The sequence below is a fragment of the Lactuca virosa genome, chromosome 5 (assembly GCF_052849685.1).
Source record: "Lactuca virosa cultivar CGN04683 chromosome 5, Lactuca_virosa_CGN04683_v6, whole genome shotgun sequence".
Lineage (NCBI taxonomy): Eukaryota > Viridiplantae > Streptophyta > Magnoliopsida > Asterales > Asteraceae > Lactuca > Lactuca virosa.
The window spans coordinates 136,293,926-136,309,895 of record NC_136430.1 but is presented as its reverse complement, the minus strand read 5'-3'; the positions used below and the strand labels follow the sequence as shown (position 1 = coordinate 136,309,895).

General features: G+C 30.4%; 2 protein-coding genes across 7 annotated transcripts; both read right to left on the bottom strand.

The window, feature by feature from the left end:
* Positions 1-3,435: 3,435 nt before the first annotated feature.
* Positions 3,436-7,598, bottom strand: LOC145116985 (uncharacterized). 6 transcript variants are annotated; one of them, XM_079053285.1, is made up of 8 exons: positions 7,387-7,598; positions 7,189-7,278; positions 6,882-7,094; positions 6,471-6,614; positions 6,310-6,389; positions 6,166-6,228; positions 3,780-3,873; positions 3,436-3,627 (listed from the first exon to the last, which is right to left on the bottom strand). In XM_079053285.1, the coding sequence occupies exons 3-8, from the start codon at positions 6,949-6,951 to the stop codon at positions 3,527-3,529; spliced, it is 552 nt and encodes a 183-aa protein (XP_078909411.1). In that variant the 5' UTR covers positions 6,952-7,094; positions 7,189-7,278; positions 7,387-7,598; the 3' UTR covers positions 3,436-3,526. The 6 variants fall into 6 exon arrangements, with proteins under 6 accessions (XP_078909411.1, XP_078909407.1, XP_078909409.1 ...); XM_079053281.1 differs by having other exon boundaries at positions 6,310-6,614; positions 6,882-7,104; XM_079053283.1 differs by having other exon boundaries at positions 6,310-6,614; positions 6,882-7,104; positions 7,189-7,266.
* Positions 7,599-9,080: 1,482 nt separating this feature from the next.
* LOC145115874 (uncharacterized) lies at positions 9,081-12,432 on the bottom strand. The gene is made up of 5 exons (XM_079052230.1): positions 12,051-12,432; positions 10,613-10,688; positions 10,183-10,369; positions 9,863-10,092; positions 9,081-9,390 (listed from the first exon to the last, which is right to left on the bottom strand). The coding sequence occupies exons 1-5, from the start codon at positions 12,263-12,265 to the stop codon at positions 9,271-9,273; spliced, it is 828 nt and encodes a 275-aa protein (XP_078908356.1). The 5' UTR covers positions 12,266-12,432; the 3' UTR covers positions 9,081-9,270.
* Positions 12,433-15,970: the final 3,538 nt, after the last annotated feature.

The window sequence follows — 15,970 nt, the reverse complement described above, 5'->3', positions numbered from 1 at the left end:
TTCTAAAGAATACGGATTTTATTCTTTAAGAATCACTATTTACATTCATCAGTAAAGAAAAAGACTATAAACAATTATTACAATCATTCAAAAAAAATTATGACTAACAATGGTTTAAGGATTACATTTATTCTAAAAGATTAAAACTAAAAATAGTTAAAAAAGAAAAAAAAATATCAAAATCTAACAAAAACACTACTCTATTCCGAAATAATATTATTGTTAAAAAACAATTTATAAATTCTGACAGAATACATTCTGTTAGAATATAATATCGTTCTCCATGTTTTCTTCACTTTCCACATTAATGGCAACCTCTTCAAAACCTAAATTCACAAGGAAAACATAATCAACTTTCAAATATTAAAATTTTTAGTGCATTAAATAGAATAAAACAATAAATTCTAGTAGAATGTGATATACATTCAAATAGAATATAACTATAATTTCTACAAACCAATATTAATAATCATCCCTAAACTTGCAATGTATATTATTTTGAAAGAATGTAATGTTTCATTATTTAGGATGTCATTCTATAAGAATCAAGACCAATAACAAGAATAGAAACCAATTTTATTCTGACAGAATTGGTTACGGTAATTCATTGCTTAAGGTGACAAGGAATTCAAGATTCTATTCTAACAAAATTAGAATTTGATATTCCATTCTTGCAGAATGATCAACATTAAGATGCATTAAAAAAAACCTAACAATCTAAATAGAAAAAAAAACTATGAAATTGATATAGCAGGATACATAGAATGCATAAACATATATACTTATTTGTTGGTTAAAAAACTGATGATTGTGTTCCAAAATCAAAATAAAAAAGCAATTGGATTAAAATTTCATAGACGAGGGTTCATTTTAACTAATAAGATTTGCAAAGTAAATGAGTTACAAAGGAGGGTATACCTCATGTGTTCGGTTTCCATACGATCGGAAAAAAAAACATAAATGGTTCTGTGGCTTCGGTTTTGATTGACAATGGTAAAAAAGATCATCAAAAAATGTTAAGGAGGTACTTACAACCGATGAAGGTGGTGGTTGGCGGTGGTGGCTGGTTGTTTGAAGCAGCGACAGTGGAGAAGACGAAGTGAAACTGTGAAGCCGATTTATTCTTCTTTTGTAGGTGAAGAATACGTGAGATAAAAGAGAGAGATTAGGTCAAACCTAATTATTTTGTTTCCTTAATTAAAGGGATTTTAATTAATGATCTCATTAATTGAATGTGTCAAAAACCCAAAAATACCCTTATTCATTTAATAAATTATTTAATTATTTGCTAAATTGTGATTGGTGCATTTAGGAACACAATATTTGCTAGAAACATTTGAATCTAGCTCTCTCTCTCTCTCTCTCTCTCTATATATATATATATATATATATATATATATATATATATATATATATATACACTAGGTTTAAGACCCATGTATTACATGGGTTTATTTAAAAAAAAATGAAATTCTAAACATTTATGAAATTTGAATTTATAAGAAAAATAAGAAAAATATTGAATTATTAAAATTAAAATGCTTTTTCTTTTTTAAATTTAAACAAACAATTTACTAATTTAGATAAATAGACAAATAAACTAATTAGGCTTTAATTTAGAAAATTTTCTTTTTTGGCCATATTGATGTTGAGTGTTTGCGGTTATCCTCTATCTTTGTCTTTGATTCATAATTGTGTCATATTTCATTCCACGTATGATTTGAAAATTTGGAAATTGTATTTAATATTATAATGTTGTTTTTACTAATTGTAGTATTGGCTGAAATGGAAGTTACTAATGGCGGAGCAAAACTTCAAGACTCAAATGTCAAACGTCCATGTATATGGAGAGGGGATTATCTTGGTTTTTGTCCACCCGAGTTAATTGAATTTTGTTATAACGGATATTGTGAATGCCTTGGATGGAAAAAAATATGAAAAGGGCAATAAGTATTAGAGTAGTGTTATTTCTCTAAAGTGATGTTTGTTTCATTTTATTGATATTCTCAACACTGAGTAAAAGAAAAATAAAATAATTATATAATTTAAGTGCCATATTGTCACATCTACTTTACCAAATATCTTTTATTTTTTGTCTTAAAAAAATAATCTCTCCAAAAAGTTTTAATTAATTATTTAGAGATAAACCCTTAAAATATATCAAACTTTTAGTTTAAATCTTTGTATTTTAAAATTCTTTCAATTAAACATTTGCATTAATAGTTTAAGTTTTTTTTTATTGTAAACTTAGTAATTGTATACTTCCAATGATTTTAATTTATTTAGTATTCTATTATTATAAAATACTTTGTATTATTTAATTATGTTTTAACTAATACTATCTTCGTTCCAAAATTATAGTTCATCTTTCCTTTTTGGTTTTTCCCAAATAATAGTTCATTTCTAAAAATAAATAACAATTTTACCAAAATACTCCATCATTATTACTTAACCAATTAAGCATTGAATACAACATTAAATGCAAAGTAATGATAAAATTGTCATTTTATTAAATAAAGTTAGTGGTAATTAATGTTTTCTTAATCTGTGTGTTTTTTGTCTGTAGACTATAATTTTTGGACAGAGGGAGTATATCATTTACCACTTTTATTTTTAAATATAAAGTTATTAATTAAAAAGCACAGGTAAACAAACTGAACGCGTATCTAAGTGTTCTAAATGATTAAGCTTTTCCATAAAAAGATTGTTAATTTTTATTTATTTAATAAGTAAATGAATCTAAACATAATTTTTGTTTGTTTTGTCGTATATGTCATATTATATGAGTTGTAACTAATTTAATATGACAACTTTGAATATTTTACTTTGTTTAAATTCATTTTAACAATGCATATCGTATTGTGTTACATTGTTTTTATTGATTTTATATGTATCGACAAAGACGAAATTAAAAATACTATAAAAGTAAACAAAACAAGTAGATAAAAATAAATAAATATATGACTGATTAATATAAATAATTTTTTTAATCTTGGTATAGCAATCTTTTGACCGTAAGGGCATATCAATCTTACAAAGTAAGTGTCAATATTAATTATAACTAGATGGGGAACCTCGCGTTGCGGGGTATGGAATTGGACAGATCCGATCATTTTGGTCACTTCATGCTTGTTATTGATAGAAAGGATTACATAATAATTTTGAGTGAATATATAGACTTTACATAATACTTTTTAGGATAATACATAGAAAAAACCTGACCACACAGCAAAATCAAGGTTAATTATTTAAGTGCAACAATCATTCATTTCGCATGGGTCAGTAAAATCTACTTACTCATCTGATATTACAAACAAACAGAGCAAGGAAAATAAGTTAAATTACACAACATTCATTAATAAATACACATACGCATAGAAAGAGAGAATAAATACCAACTAAAACAGAAGTGGTAACCAAATATACATCCAAACAAAAGGTAAATTGGTATTTCGATCATTACTGATGAAAAAGAGACATTCAAACAATCAAACAGCTTTTCACAGCTCATTTACTTATGAACGAGTCAAATGGCTAAAATCAAAATATTCAACTGAAAAAGAAAAGGGTCAAGTGGATCAAAACTTTGTGTGCTGCCTGCGGTTGTTGTTGTTCCTGTGGTGGAATCTGCCACAATAATGGAACAAAACTGCAAACATCATATTTCAACAGATCAAGAGCAGAGAAAACCTAAAACACCCCTATGATTCTTTGGTATAAATTTAATCTAACAAAACATAACACACTATTGAAGGTAAAAGGGATGATCATCATATTACACTGATGAGGTGCATCTGCTGCTGCGAGTCTGGTGGTGCCACCCGCTACTGTTGTTGCCCATGTGGTGAAATCTGTTGTAATAGCGGAAGGTAACTGCAAACATTATATTTCACTGAATTACCAAACAAAAAAAAGAAAAAAATAAAGTTCTATTTAATTAACTATTAAAAAACATATAGATTAGTTGATAATAGTGGTTAAATTTGTAACAGATAGCAATATATTTTTCTTTTTGGTAAAAAAAATGAAAACAATTTGCATAAACCAAATAAATGTGTAAATTCAAAATACGTTGCTATTTAGTGTAGGTGTCAACTAAAAATGGAAAATTGACCAAATGGCAATGTATTTTGGTTTTTGGAAAAGGAAATGAAAAGAAATTGCAAAAAACAAAAATAAAAAGTTCAAATAGAAAATTTGCTGCTATGTACTGATGTTGCCACCTAAATTTGAAAAAAGAAAAACTAAATATAAAAAATTGAAATTGAAACTTTTGAGTAATGTTCAAGTGATCATTGTTGCAAGATATATATATATATATATATATATATATATATGGGCTAATGTCATAAAAACCCTCAAGTTTTCAGGGTTTTGTCCGTTTTACCCAAAGTTGAATTTTATGTCCGTTTTTACCCAAACATTTTCAAAAAAATGTTCGGTTTTACCTTTTTACCGGTGATAACAGGTTTTTCAGGTTACCATTATATTAAATTCGCAAAAAAACCCTTAAGTTTACCCTTTTTTTGCATTTTTACCCTAAGTATTTTTTTTCATAATATACGTATTCATGCAGAAAAATCGTATTTATATACAAAAAAATGATTAATTAAATATTGTATTTATATTTTTTTAATGTTATATATATATATATATATATATATATATATATATATATATATGTTTGTTTGTGTGTGTGTTTGCAAGGTTATACCATTTAAAAAGATAAATAATATTTTTAGAATTATGAATACGTGTTTTATATATATAGTTTTTAGAAGTATAAATACATATTTTTAAATTTTTATATATTAATATGTATCTATACTTCTAAAAATATATTTATACTTAAAAAAAAAACATATATCAAAATACATATTTACACTTCTAAAAATATATGTATATATGTGCACCAAACCGCCCAATCCGCATAAACCGCCCGCACCGCACCAAACCGCACCGCATAACATGGTTTAGAACTTCCGCGGTGCGGTTTGTGGTTTTTAACTGTGAAACCGCAGTTCAAACCGCACCGCACCACACCATATATATATATATATATATATATATATAATCATTCTACATAAATAAAATGAGAAAGAAAGAAGTTCGTTTATTTAGTTTTATAAATAGAATTAGCATTCTATGATTGTTGGTAGAAATTACAATTAAAGTTACTAAAAATTCTTAGTGAAAATGACATAATTATATGATTTACTGTTTTGCCGAACATGAAATTAAGAAATACAGTTACAATATATATCAAATTACTTGACTAAAGTATTAAACTTACACATAGAGCACATACTCTCAAATTACTTGTTATGGGTTCTTTTTATTTGTTTCCTATCACAAACGGACATAAAATTCAACTTTGGGCAAAACCGACAAAACCTTGAAAACTTGAGGGTTTTTATGACATTAGCCCATATATATATATATATATATATATATATATATATATATAGTTTAAGTTTATCTAAAAAGGAATTGAAAGTGAGCCACTGTTAGATATGTATGAATTGAAAGTCAACCAAAACTTGTCATACTTTACCTAAAACTAACATCTAATATTTTATTAAGGTTATTCTAATATAATTCTATTAAATTTGTTTAAAATTTTCAAATTCAGGTACTATAGTTAAACTGTATACACGGGAAATTTTCGTTAAAAACTCTTCAAGTCAGTAACTTTTACCAAAGAAGCTGTATGCAATGGCAGTTTGGTCAAAAACTATGAAATCATGAAGTTTTTAACCCAAAAAAGAGTATGCAGGGGCATTTTTAACAAAAACTGATAAAACCATTATTTTTTTTATAAAAAATAAAAGTATGTAGGGAAATAGAAAGAGACTAACTTGGTTATAATATCTATAACTACCATTTCGTCAATAGAAATAGCATTTTTTCCGATGTTCCTGCATTAAACATTTTTATAAAAAAAAAAAAGTCAAGTAATAGCCTTTTGTTGATAAAAAAAAATTTAAAAATTAGTATCAATCCATAGACATCATGCTTATGCCGGTTCAAGGTTACAATTGGTGGAAGGAAGGTAGATCCTTATGAAGGAGTATTTTACATATTACATATTACATAAGAAAAAACATACTGCACACATGCGCAAATATAACCCTAATTTGATTACTCACACTAGTGTTTGTTTACCTGATTCCATGATTCCACATCAATCACTGAAGTTCTTGCAATTATTCGAGAACCGTTTCTAGCCTGAAAGAAGACGAATGAAGGTTAATAATCTGAATATTGTATAAAAAGGTAATATTTTTTAGTGTATAACACAGAATGTACTTGTTCAAAAGCTCTTGGTGATGAAATGATAACATCATCATCCAGCTCCTCAACATCGATTAAAACAGGTGGTGAAGATCCTGAAGTCAATGCAACAACTGGCAGCTGGTTATGGTCAACAGCTTGTAGTTGTCCAGCATGAGTCAAAGAAAGAAGTGGACCTTCCACTTGCTCATGGTCTCCATTTGGTGGAGCGTCATTGAGGTCCACATCAAGTACCTTCCTTTTCCTACCACCCCTAGCATACATAACTGTTCGCCCTTGTGTGTTCATGGTCTGATGGTGTACAGGAGCCCCACGAGCCCCTGAAACGGATAAGCATATAAACATGTAGTTATTGAAAATCAACAACTGTGATTTGAAGAATCAGAGAACTGGATGTAGATATAAAACACATACTTTAACATGAAACTAAAATAAAGAAGGTTAAAAAGGAAATAACTCTTTGAGCCTACTATACCAGAAAACTAAACATACAAGGTTAAAAAAAAGAACTTTCTGATCATACTTGGTCCTACAAATTGTGAATCATAAGATTTACACAACAAATAAGTAGAAGAAGGAAAACGAACCTCTAGCCATACATAGATAGTGACTGAATTTGTCGATCCACGACATTGATTTGCTTCCCGAGAAGAACATACGGTTGAAGTACAACAGTTGCACGCGGTTGATTGGAACCCATCTTCAATATCTCCTCTGTTTCGAACTGGGTTATGCAAGAAGGCGACAGAGCAGGTTGTTTGGAGGGCATCGCCGGTGAGGTTTGGTGGGTGCAATGAAATCTGTAAACAACTGATTGGGAGATTGAGGAGGCAGAAGTATATGAAGCACGAAAAATGAATCGAAATTTAAAGAGGGAAAACGGGGTAGCGGTACCTGAGATGTTTCTTAAAACCAAAATCGAAACCTAATCTGTGGAAAAAACGGTTTGAAAGAGAATGCGATGGAAGACGACTGTAAGCCCACCTACCAGAGAACCAAAGCCGATAGACGGTGATGGTGAAGAAGTAGTAAGATATGGTGAAAAGTAGATAGATAAAAGCATCGACAAAGAGACAGACAGATGGAACTAACCCGAAGGAGAGTAAAACGTCAACGATCGGAGAAGGGAAAGCGGCTAAAACCGGCAAGTAGAAGCAGACTGACCGACGGAGGCTGCGGCGGAAGCGGTGTCGTCCGATATGCTAGTGCCTGAAATCGAAAAAGAAAGGTGAATATGACTGTAATGCATATGGAGAAAAGAAGCAGTAGAAGTAAGCGATGGAGACTGTCTGCGATATTTCAGAGAGGCGGTATGGAAGGTTCCGGAGACCAGGGGCCGGTTCGGTTCGGATAGTAATAAATTTGTGAACCGTCACCACTGGGCCGGTACTTCATGTCCACTAACCGAAACCGAACCGAATTAGCTAAAAAATCGAACCGAACCGAACCGTATAATGGTGGGTAACCACGGTTCGATTCACGGGTACCCGCTAAATATAAAAAATCAAATACAATCAAAATTACAAACTTCATTCCAACGATTTCTTTCTAAAAATTACTAAGTCCAAAGAGTTATAAAAACATAATGAAGGTCAAATAACATACATTATAATTGGTATAACAAATATAAAAATAAAAATACAAAAAAACATAATATAGAAGTGTAAATTGGAATTGTCGATCATGATTTTTGTTTGGGATATTGCTAAAAAGTTCAATGGAAATGAATAATATACATATATATATATATATATATATATATATATATATATATATATATATATATATATATATATATATATCAAACGGTTCGGTTCGGTTATCCGCGGATACCTAAGTATCCAAACCAAAAACGACCCGTCGATATCCGGTTTTTTTGGTTTCGGTTTTTTTAAGTTTCGGTTTCTTTTGGTTTCGGTTTTTTTCGGTTTTGGATCGGCCGGTTCGGCTCGGTTTTTCGGTTTTGCGGTTTTTTTGCACACCCCTACTGGAGACTGATGGAGATAAGGTAAAGAAGGAATAGCAAAGGCAGAAGCAACTCGTGTCCAGAAAAAATATGGATATTGACAGAAAATAACCCTAAAGACGAATTTAAACATATATATAGACAGAGGACCATTTCTGCCAAAACGGACCTAAGTTCACTATTGCAAAAGATGGTCATCTTTAATATATATATATATATATATATATATATATATATATATATATATATATATATATATATATATAGAGAGAGAGAGAGAGAGAGAGATGTTACTGAAGGGGTCGGGGTTGACCAAATTTTTTTATTTTTATTAATAACTAATAAAGTATGAAATGAAATATAAAAAAATATAAAAATGAAATTAAAAAGAAAAATAGTCATTTCAAGTGTTAGAGAACCAAAAACACATAAATTTCTTATTTTGGACCTTTAATGCAAGTTGAAAACTTCTTGAATTCTATCCATAGTATTTTGCAAACCACATAAACCAATTTTACAACTTCTTGGATTCTATCCATATTATTTTGCAAACCAGAGAAACCAATTTTGTCATTGTAAAATGAGTAGAGTTTGAGACGAAAAAGAATTAAGGATAAATAGGTATTAGGCTAGTGTCTGAATACATTAAGTCTAAGTTTTTTTTTTTTTTTTTTGCTTAAGCTGTTAAACATTGTTGTTGTCTAGATTAAGCATTGAACCCATTAAGCTCATTTGGTAATTAAAAAAACACCTCCATAACACATAACAATTACATACAATATAAAGTAGATTGAGCATCAAGATATTTACAACACCGAAATATCTCCAAAAGTACACATACATGCATATCGAACAAAGTTAGAATATTCATAGAAGTTGAACCAAGGTCATACAATCCTCCTAACTAATCATTAATGTCGATTCAAAAAGCAAGATCATTTGGTTGTGCATTCGTTATCAACCCAAAATCCTTTTGAACTATTGATTCATTCGACCCTTGTGCAATCCCATCATTCTTGGTTTCTTTTGTGTTCATCGTATACCACCATTTCTTTCTTCATTTGTTCCTCATATGCCTCCATCTCTTTTGTATACCGCTCCTTGTCCTTCTTACTTGCCTCGATATATGGCTTTAAAGTATATAGAAAAAGGGTAAAAACAACAAAACACATAAAAAAAATCTAAAACCTTCAAGTATGATGTTTATATATAAAGTGAATATCCATGCTGGTAACGATTAAACTAAAATTTGAGTAGACTACATTTTTTGTATATGTGCTTATGTGATCATTTTGGATTCTGTCAAAAAAAAACATTTTTTTTTTCCTTTTTGATAACAAATCGGTCTACAAAACGTAAAGTACTAACTTGGTTGAATCACGTATGTGATATACAATCTGAATAGATTGCATTGTCATTTAGTATTTACGTTTTTTCATGAGAACTTTAATAAATGTGATCATGGGAAAAAGTTGGATCCAGAAACTTTAGTTTGACCCATTAGCCCAAATGCCCGATACTGGAACTTGGCCCATTTTTTTTTTTTTTTCTTTTTTGGTCCAGAACTCTGTGTGTCAAAATTTATAATTGAAGATAGGATACCAGTTTGTCCTCATTAGAGAGGTTCATCCATGCTTCAACAATACTATCTCGGAGCTTTGCAGATGGGGTACCTCCATGTATACTCTTTAGCCTATCACATTCCATTTTAAGAAACATCTGATAACAGTTTCTTGACCCAAGTGGGGCCCGTGGGTCTTTCCTTATTTTTTTTACCCTAGTGGGTTTCTTTTCTTCAACTCTAGTGGGTTTCTTTTCTTCAAACGTACACACTGTTTGAAAAACATTATTTTATTGTTACTGTTATAATTAAATTACACTATAAGAACAAAACATATAAATTAGAATTTAGAAATTTATACCTTGCGTGGTGGGCATGATTATATTTGGCTTTTTGTTGAGTTTTACTGGACTGCGGTAAAAATAAGTTTGCTCAAAGGGGTAAAGAATTGCTGCATATAGATTCTGAAGTTGAGTTGGTGTCAATCGGCTTTTTTCTTTTCGAGTTGCAAAATATGCAACTTCTACCCATTTTCCTTCTTTCATGACCTATAAAGAGATGATATAACTTATAAGAGATCCACAATATAGTGATTAACTCTTTAGTAAATTACATTTTTCTTCTTTCTACATGCTATAGTGGTTTTTCTCGATATGATTCAAAAACGAAATTTTTTTTTTTCACTTTTGGTTGCTATTACACTTTTTCATAACATACTTCGTGAATCATATAATATATTAACAAAAATTCCTACGATTTGAAAGAGTCGCGTTACATAAAATGTCACTTACGTGATGATACCCGCCTCTATCAATCACAATTTTGTAGAACTCATGCAAGTCAATGCTCGTGTTACGAAAATTAAATCTGTCATCAAATATTCAAATGTTAGATTAATATGAACTCATGGACTAAAACCGATTCGCTTCTATCTAAAACCGTGTTAGAAAACAACATTTATTTCTTTTGATCATTTAACATTTTCTTTTCATAGATTGTATTTATATGGTGTCAAAATATGAATATGCAACCAATGTTATAACATTGGTGAAAATGGTACAAATGAACACGAATCGCTACTAAAAAATAAAAAGTTGAAGTAGCACCCAATGCGACATCTAATGGGTATATAAGATACAAATTTGACTTGATCTATAGTTTTTTGGGAAAATTGAACGAAGTAGGAATGATACTTTGCTTTTTTTACCACTACCAAAATAGGCAATGTACTTTCTTTACCCATAATATCAACATACTTATATTTCTTAACCCATAACAACTTACATACATTTTTTTTACCAATAATAACAATAATTAACCGATAATACTTACATTTCTTTACACATAATAGGAACATTCTTACAATTCCTTACACATGATAACTGTAAACTTTAACATTACTTACTAATAATAGCAATATGTAATAAATGAGATGCATTGTATCTTGGTAGTGACATATAAGTATGCAGTTATTAAGGGTAAGATTATACAAGTACATTGCTGTTATAGACATATAAAAGTTATCAATAAAGAAATAATGAAGTAAGTAGTTGCAACTTGAAGTTGAAATAACTTTTTTTGTTTAGGTCACTGATTAAAATCTCAATTATATGCTTACATGTAGATGATCCAATATTCACAAGAAACAGACCAACAGTTGTAGTCTTATAGAATGCTTCAAGACTTCCATGAAGTGTGAATTTGAGATGACGGATATGGGGTTGCTTCATTAATCACTAGTTCACTATTTCCTGGGAATTGAAGGTAAACATACGAAAGAGGCAATATGTATTTCACAAAACAAAGATGTAAATGATATTCTCAAGAGATTCAAGATGGATAAAGCTGCTTCAAGTTCGACATCAATGGAGTTTGGTTTGCAACTAGAGAAAAATCCAAGAGAAGAGTGTCGATGAAAGCAAAATTGCGCATTGTCCACATCCATCATTGATATTCTTTTTGTCCTAAGTGTAAAAAAATACAGAAAAAACAAGGAGAAACAATTTGTTTGTTTATTTATTATTAATGGCTAATAACAAATAGCATTATATATACAATTACAAAACATAAAAAATGGTATAAAAGCACAATATAAGCTCCTTTTTTTTCAGGATCGTGACCATTTTAGAACTAATATGAGCATTAAAACCGATTAAACCTATAATAGAGAGTGAAATGGTGTAAATAACAGAAAAAACAAAAGTTCATGTTTAGGAGTAGATGACTCACAATAAGCTAAGACCAGAGGGTTCATTGATCTTGTTGAGCTTCTGATAGAAATCGTCTTCCTCCCTCATATCCGCCGCTGACTTCCCGGAACAATGACCAGAAACTGCCGGAGACGGCGATTTTTCATCGCTAACAGTCGGTGAAGAAGACGCATGGGGATTCGAGCCATCAACACCATTACCGCATTCGTTGTCTGCCGGAAAAACATTCACCATGGTGTTGTCAGGTAGAGGGCGGGCGGCGGCGGCTCGTTGAATAGAATTGCGTTCGCCGGCAGTGTTGGTGGTGTTGGGGTTGTCTGAGATTCAAGTATCTGGTGTTTGTCGAAGTGCTCTTCGGGCTCTGTGTCATGGACAATTTTTTATAGAATACACAAATCTCGTATATGAGTTTTGAAAAAGACAAACATTCGTTTTGTTGGACGAAATTGCAAAAATGTTAACTTGATATACATTTTTTATAAGGTAAACTTGATTTTTTTTATTTTATTATTTATGGTTCTTTTAAATAGTTTTATTGCGAATTTGATCCTTCGGTAAACTGAAATGACTTTGATGCCCTTGGGTATTTATTTCTATTTTTAAATTTATTTTTTTAAAGGTTAATAATTATTTATTCATTTTAATAATTAAAAAATGAGAGGGCATATCTCTCTCTCTCTCTCTCTCTCTCTCTCTCTCTCTCTCTATATATATATATATATATATATATATATATATATATATATATATATATCAAAACAAAAATGTTGTCATCTTCATCATCATATTCTTCCTACTAATGAACACCCACACGCATGTTTAAATAATAAAAAACACACACATATTGATCAAGGTCCGATTTTAGAGAAAAAAGACATTGCTTAATGGTTGGAGATTTGTGTTCTTGTTCTCCTTAAACTAGGGATGAGCGTGGGACGGAACCGGTACCGACCCGTACCGTTCCCGATTTTTCAAAAACCGAATTTGATCGAAAGTCAATCCCGAATACCGAACCGAATTAACATCACCGGTACCGGTATCAGAAATGGTACCGATTTTTGGTACTAGTACCGGTACCGACAGTACCGAATCCTGAATTTCATGTATTTGAAGTACCAAGTACCGTCTGATATTTTTAAATTCGGTACGGTTCGGTATCAGTACCGGTACGGTACCGATACGGGATCAGAATTTGGGACAAATTGCTCATCCCTACCTTAAACCTAAAAAAATGAAACCCATAAATTGATTATTTTTTTTCATTTCAAAAAGGAAATATGGGTTGGGGAAAGAGCTTCATCTAATACAACATCATCATTCATCACCACTCTTTCTCTCTCGTTGTTGTTCCGAACAGAACAAGTCTGACGACCTCCTTATCACTGTCAGCCCTAGCATTTCTGGCATCCAATGAACCAACGACAAGAGCCCCCATCTTTAACATCTCCATTTGTTCTCTCTGATTTTTCCAGTGAAGCCCTAGATTCAAAGTTCATCTTCAAGAATCTTCCCCCAACCCATCGTCGGTATCCCCTTTGCTCAACCTCTTAATGATAGATACACACACACACACAACGATCTCGTCTTCGGGTACCCATCAGACGAGTGGCCTTCGATTCACACACAATAGAGTCAGAATTGTCTGTTAAGTTCCATCTGCAAACCGTAATTCCAGCGGCGGTGGCTTCGATTTAGTTGGGGACGAACCAAGGTCAGTGGGGTTGTAATGAACGATGTCGTGTATGAGGTGGTCCATCTGCAAACCCCACCTGGTTCGAGGGTTTTATACTCGGAAGATTTTTCTAGATCTGCACTAGGGTTAGGGTTATTTAGACGGTGTGTGTGTGTGTATGTGTGTGAATTTAAAATCTGAAAAGCCAACCATGTGTGGGTGTTTGTATGTGTGAATGTTTAGGTCAAGGTGTTATTGGGTAGATATGGAAGTGTGTATTCTCATCATATCTGGATTTCTTTCTTTCTCTCAAAAACACCTTTTAATTTCGTAAATGATACATTGGTTTGGTTTGTGTATATGTTCTTGGTGTTTGTATGTGTAAGAAAGACGTGGTTGACTGGACATAAAATTCATCTATGGCCGAAAATCTACATAAATAGATTATGATGATGGATACGATTTTTAGTGAAAGGGGAAAGAATATGAAGAACACAAACTGATGATGGTGCTTGGAGAGAGAGGGAGAGAGAGAGAGAGAGAGAGAAAGAAAGAGAGAGGGCCCTTTCTTATTTTTTTAATTTTTAAAATAGATAAATAAATATTAAATTAAGAAAAATGAAAGAAAAATAAAAATAAATACATCAAGGGTATTACAGTTATTTTAGTTTATCGAGGGACCAGAACCACAACGAAACTAGCTCAAAATGACCACGAAGCCAAAAAAGTCAAGGTTTGGACTAAATCTCAGAAAAAATGCATACCACATGGACCATTTTTGCAGTTTTGTCAACTTGTTATTGTAATTATTGTATTATCGAGAGCAAATTTCATTAGCAATATGTTTTAAATTTTTAAATAACAAGTATTTAATTACCCCCGCGTGTTGTGGTGGTGAACACCTTTACAAAGGCGACAACAAAAGTATAAAAATAAAATTTCGATCAAAACAATTATCTATGGAAGAGGCGGGAAAAAAAAATAAGGTCGGAAAGTTTATTAATAAAAACTAAAAAATATCATATTAAGTGGACTATAAAAGTATCAAAATAAAGTTTCGATGTCAAAAAATATATACCAAGGAGGCGGACGAAAATAAGGCTTGAAGGTGTATCTCAAATAAATTAATAAATAAGAAGACTATAGATATATAAAGGGTTAAAAACGTAGTTTTAAAGTATAATAAAGGACCTAAATCGTAACTTATAAAATACCAATAGCTTAACTTCAAAATTACTTAGGGATAAAAACTGTTGTTTAAGGGTAAAAAATATAATTGCGAACAATTGCTATCGTTAGAGACAAAAATCTCTACTTCCGATTAAAACTTATATATATATATATATATATATATATATATATATATATATATATATATATATATAGGTGAGATCCGTTGAGAACTCATAGTTTCCCGAGAACCTGAGAACTAAAGGTGGATCATTAGATCAAAATTAACTCATAAATGGCATGATCGTCATCTTACCGATCTCATTTAATGTTTAATTTTTTTTCTATTAGAAATATTAATAAAAAATTCTAAAAATTAACATAATAAATCAAATTTCGGATTTTCTTTTTTAAATATAATTTTAGATTTTTTTTTAAAAAAAAATGGAGATTTTTTTTTAAAAAAAAATGGAGATTTTTTTTTTTCAGAAAACATGAATTTTAAAAAAAATTGAAGAAAATCTTTTTTTTACAAAACTGCATTTTTTTCAAAAAAAAAAGTGCAATTATTTTAAAAAACTGCATTTTTAAATAAAAAAACTGCAATTTTTTTTAAAGAAAACTGCATTTTTTTTCAAAAAAAAACAACAATTTTTTTAAAAACTGCATTTGTTTTAAAAAGTAAATTTTTAAAAATCAATAAAAATACTATAATATTCGTATGTAAATCATAAAAAATCTCATTTTTATTAATTAATCTATAAACGTAATAATACACGTATTTTATGCCTTCGTGTCAATATTTCCTTATTTTCTTCAATTTATCATTTTTCACCTCTTCAATATTCACCACAATTTCTTTCAAATCTACAAAAAAATAAAAAAAAAATTGATTAATGCAAAAACACTCACAAAAATACATATGTGATTTTCATGTGATTAACATATGAATCACATGTGATTCACATATGAATCACATGCGATTCACATATGAATCACATTTACATATGACATCATATGTAAATCGTCTGTGAATCATATGTGATGTACATGTGAATCACATGTGAATTACATGTGAATCAAATGTGATTTACATG

What these genes read in the sequence shown, in the direction of transcription:
- LOC145116985 (XM_079053281.1), bottom strand. Translation starts at nt 6,951, where the DNA reads ATGTTCTTCTCGGGAAGCAAATCAATGTCGTGGATCGACAAATTCAGT. An exon ending in CTATCTATGTATGGCTAGAG is followed by an intron (nt 6,615 to 6,881) that starts GTTCGTTTTCCT and finishes TATCCGTTTCAG; the next exon opens with GGGCTCGTGGGGCTCCTGTA. An exon ending in ATGTGGAATCATGGAATCAG is followed by an intron (nt 3,874 to 6,165) that starts GTAAACAAACAC and finishes TAATGTTTGCAG; the next exon opens with TTACCTTCCGCTATTACAAC.
- LOC145115874 (XM_079052230.1), bottom strand. Translation starts at nt 12,265, where the DNA reads ATGGTGAATGTTTTTCCGGCAGACAACGAATGCGGTAATGGTGTTGAT. An exon ending in CCCTCTGGTCTTAGCTTATT is followed by an intron (nt 10,689 to 12,050) that starts GTGAGTCATCTA and finishes ATTTGATGACAG; the next exon opens with ATTTAATTTTCGTAACACGA. An exon ending in TCTCTAATGAGGACAAACTG is followed by an intron (nt 9,391 to 9,862) that starts GTATCCTATCTT and finishes TATACTTTAAAG; the next exon opens with CCATATATCGAGGCAAGTAA.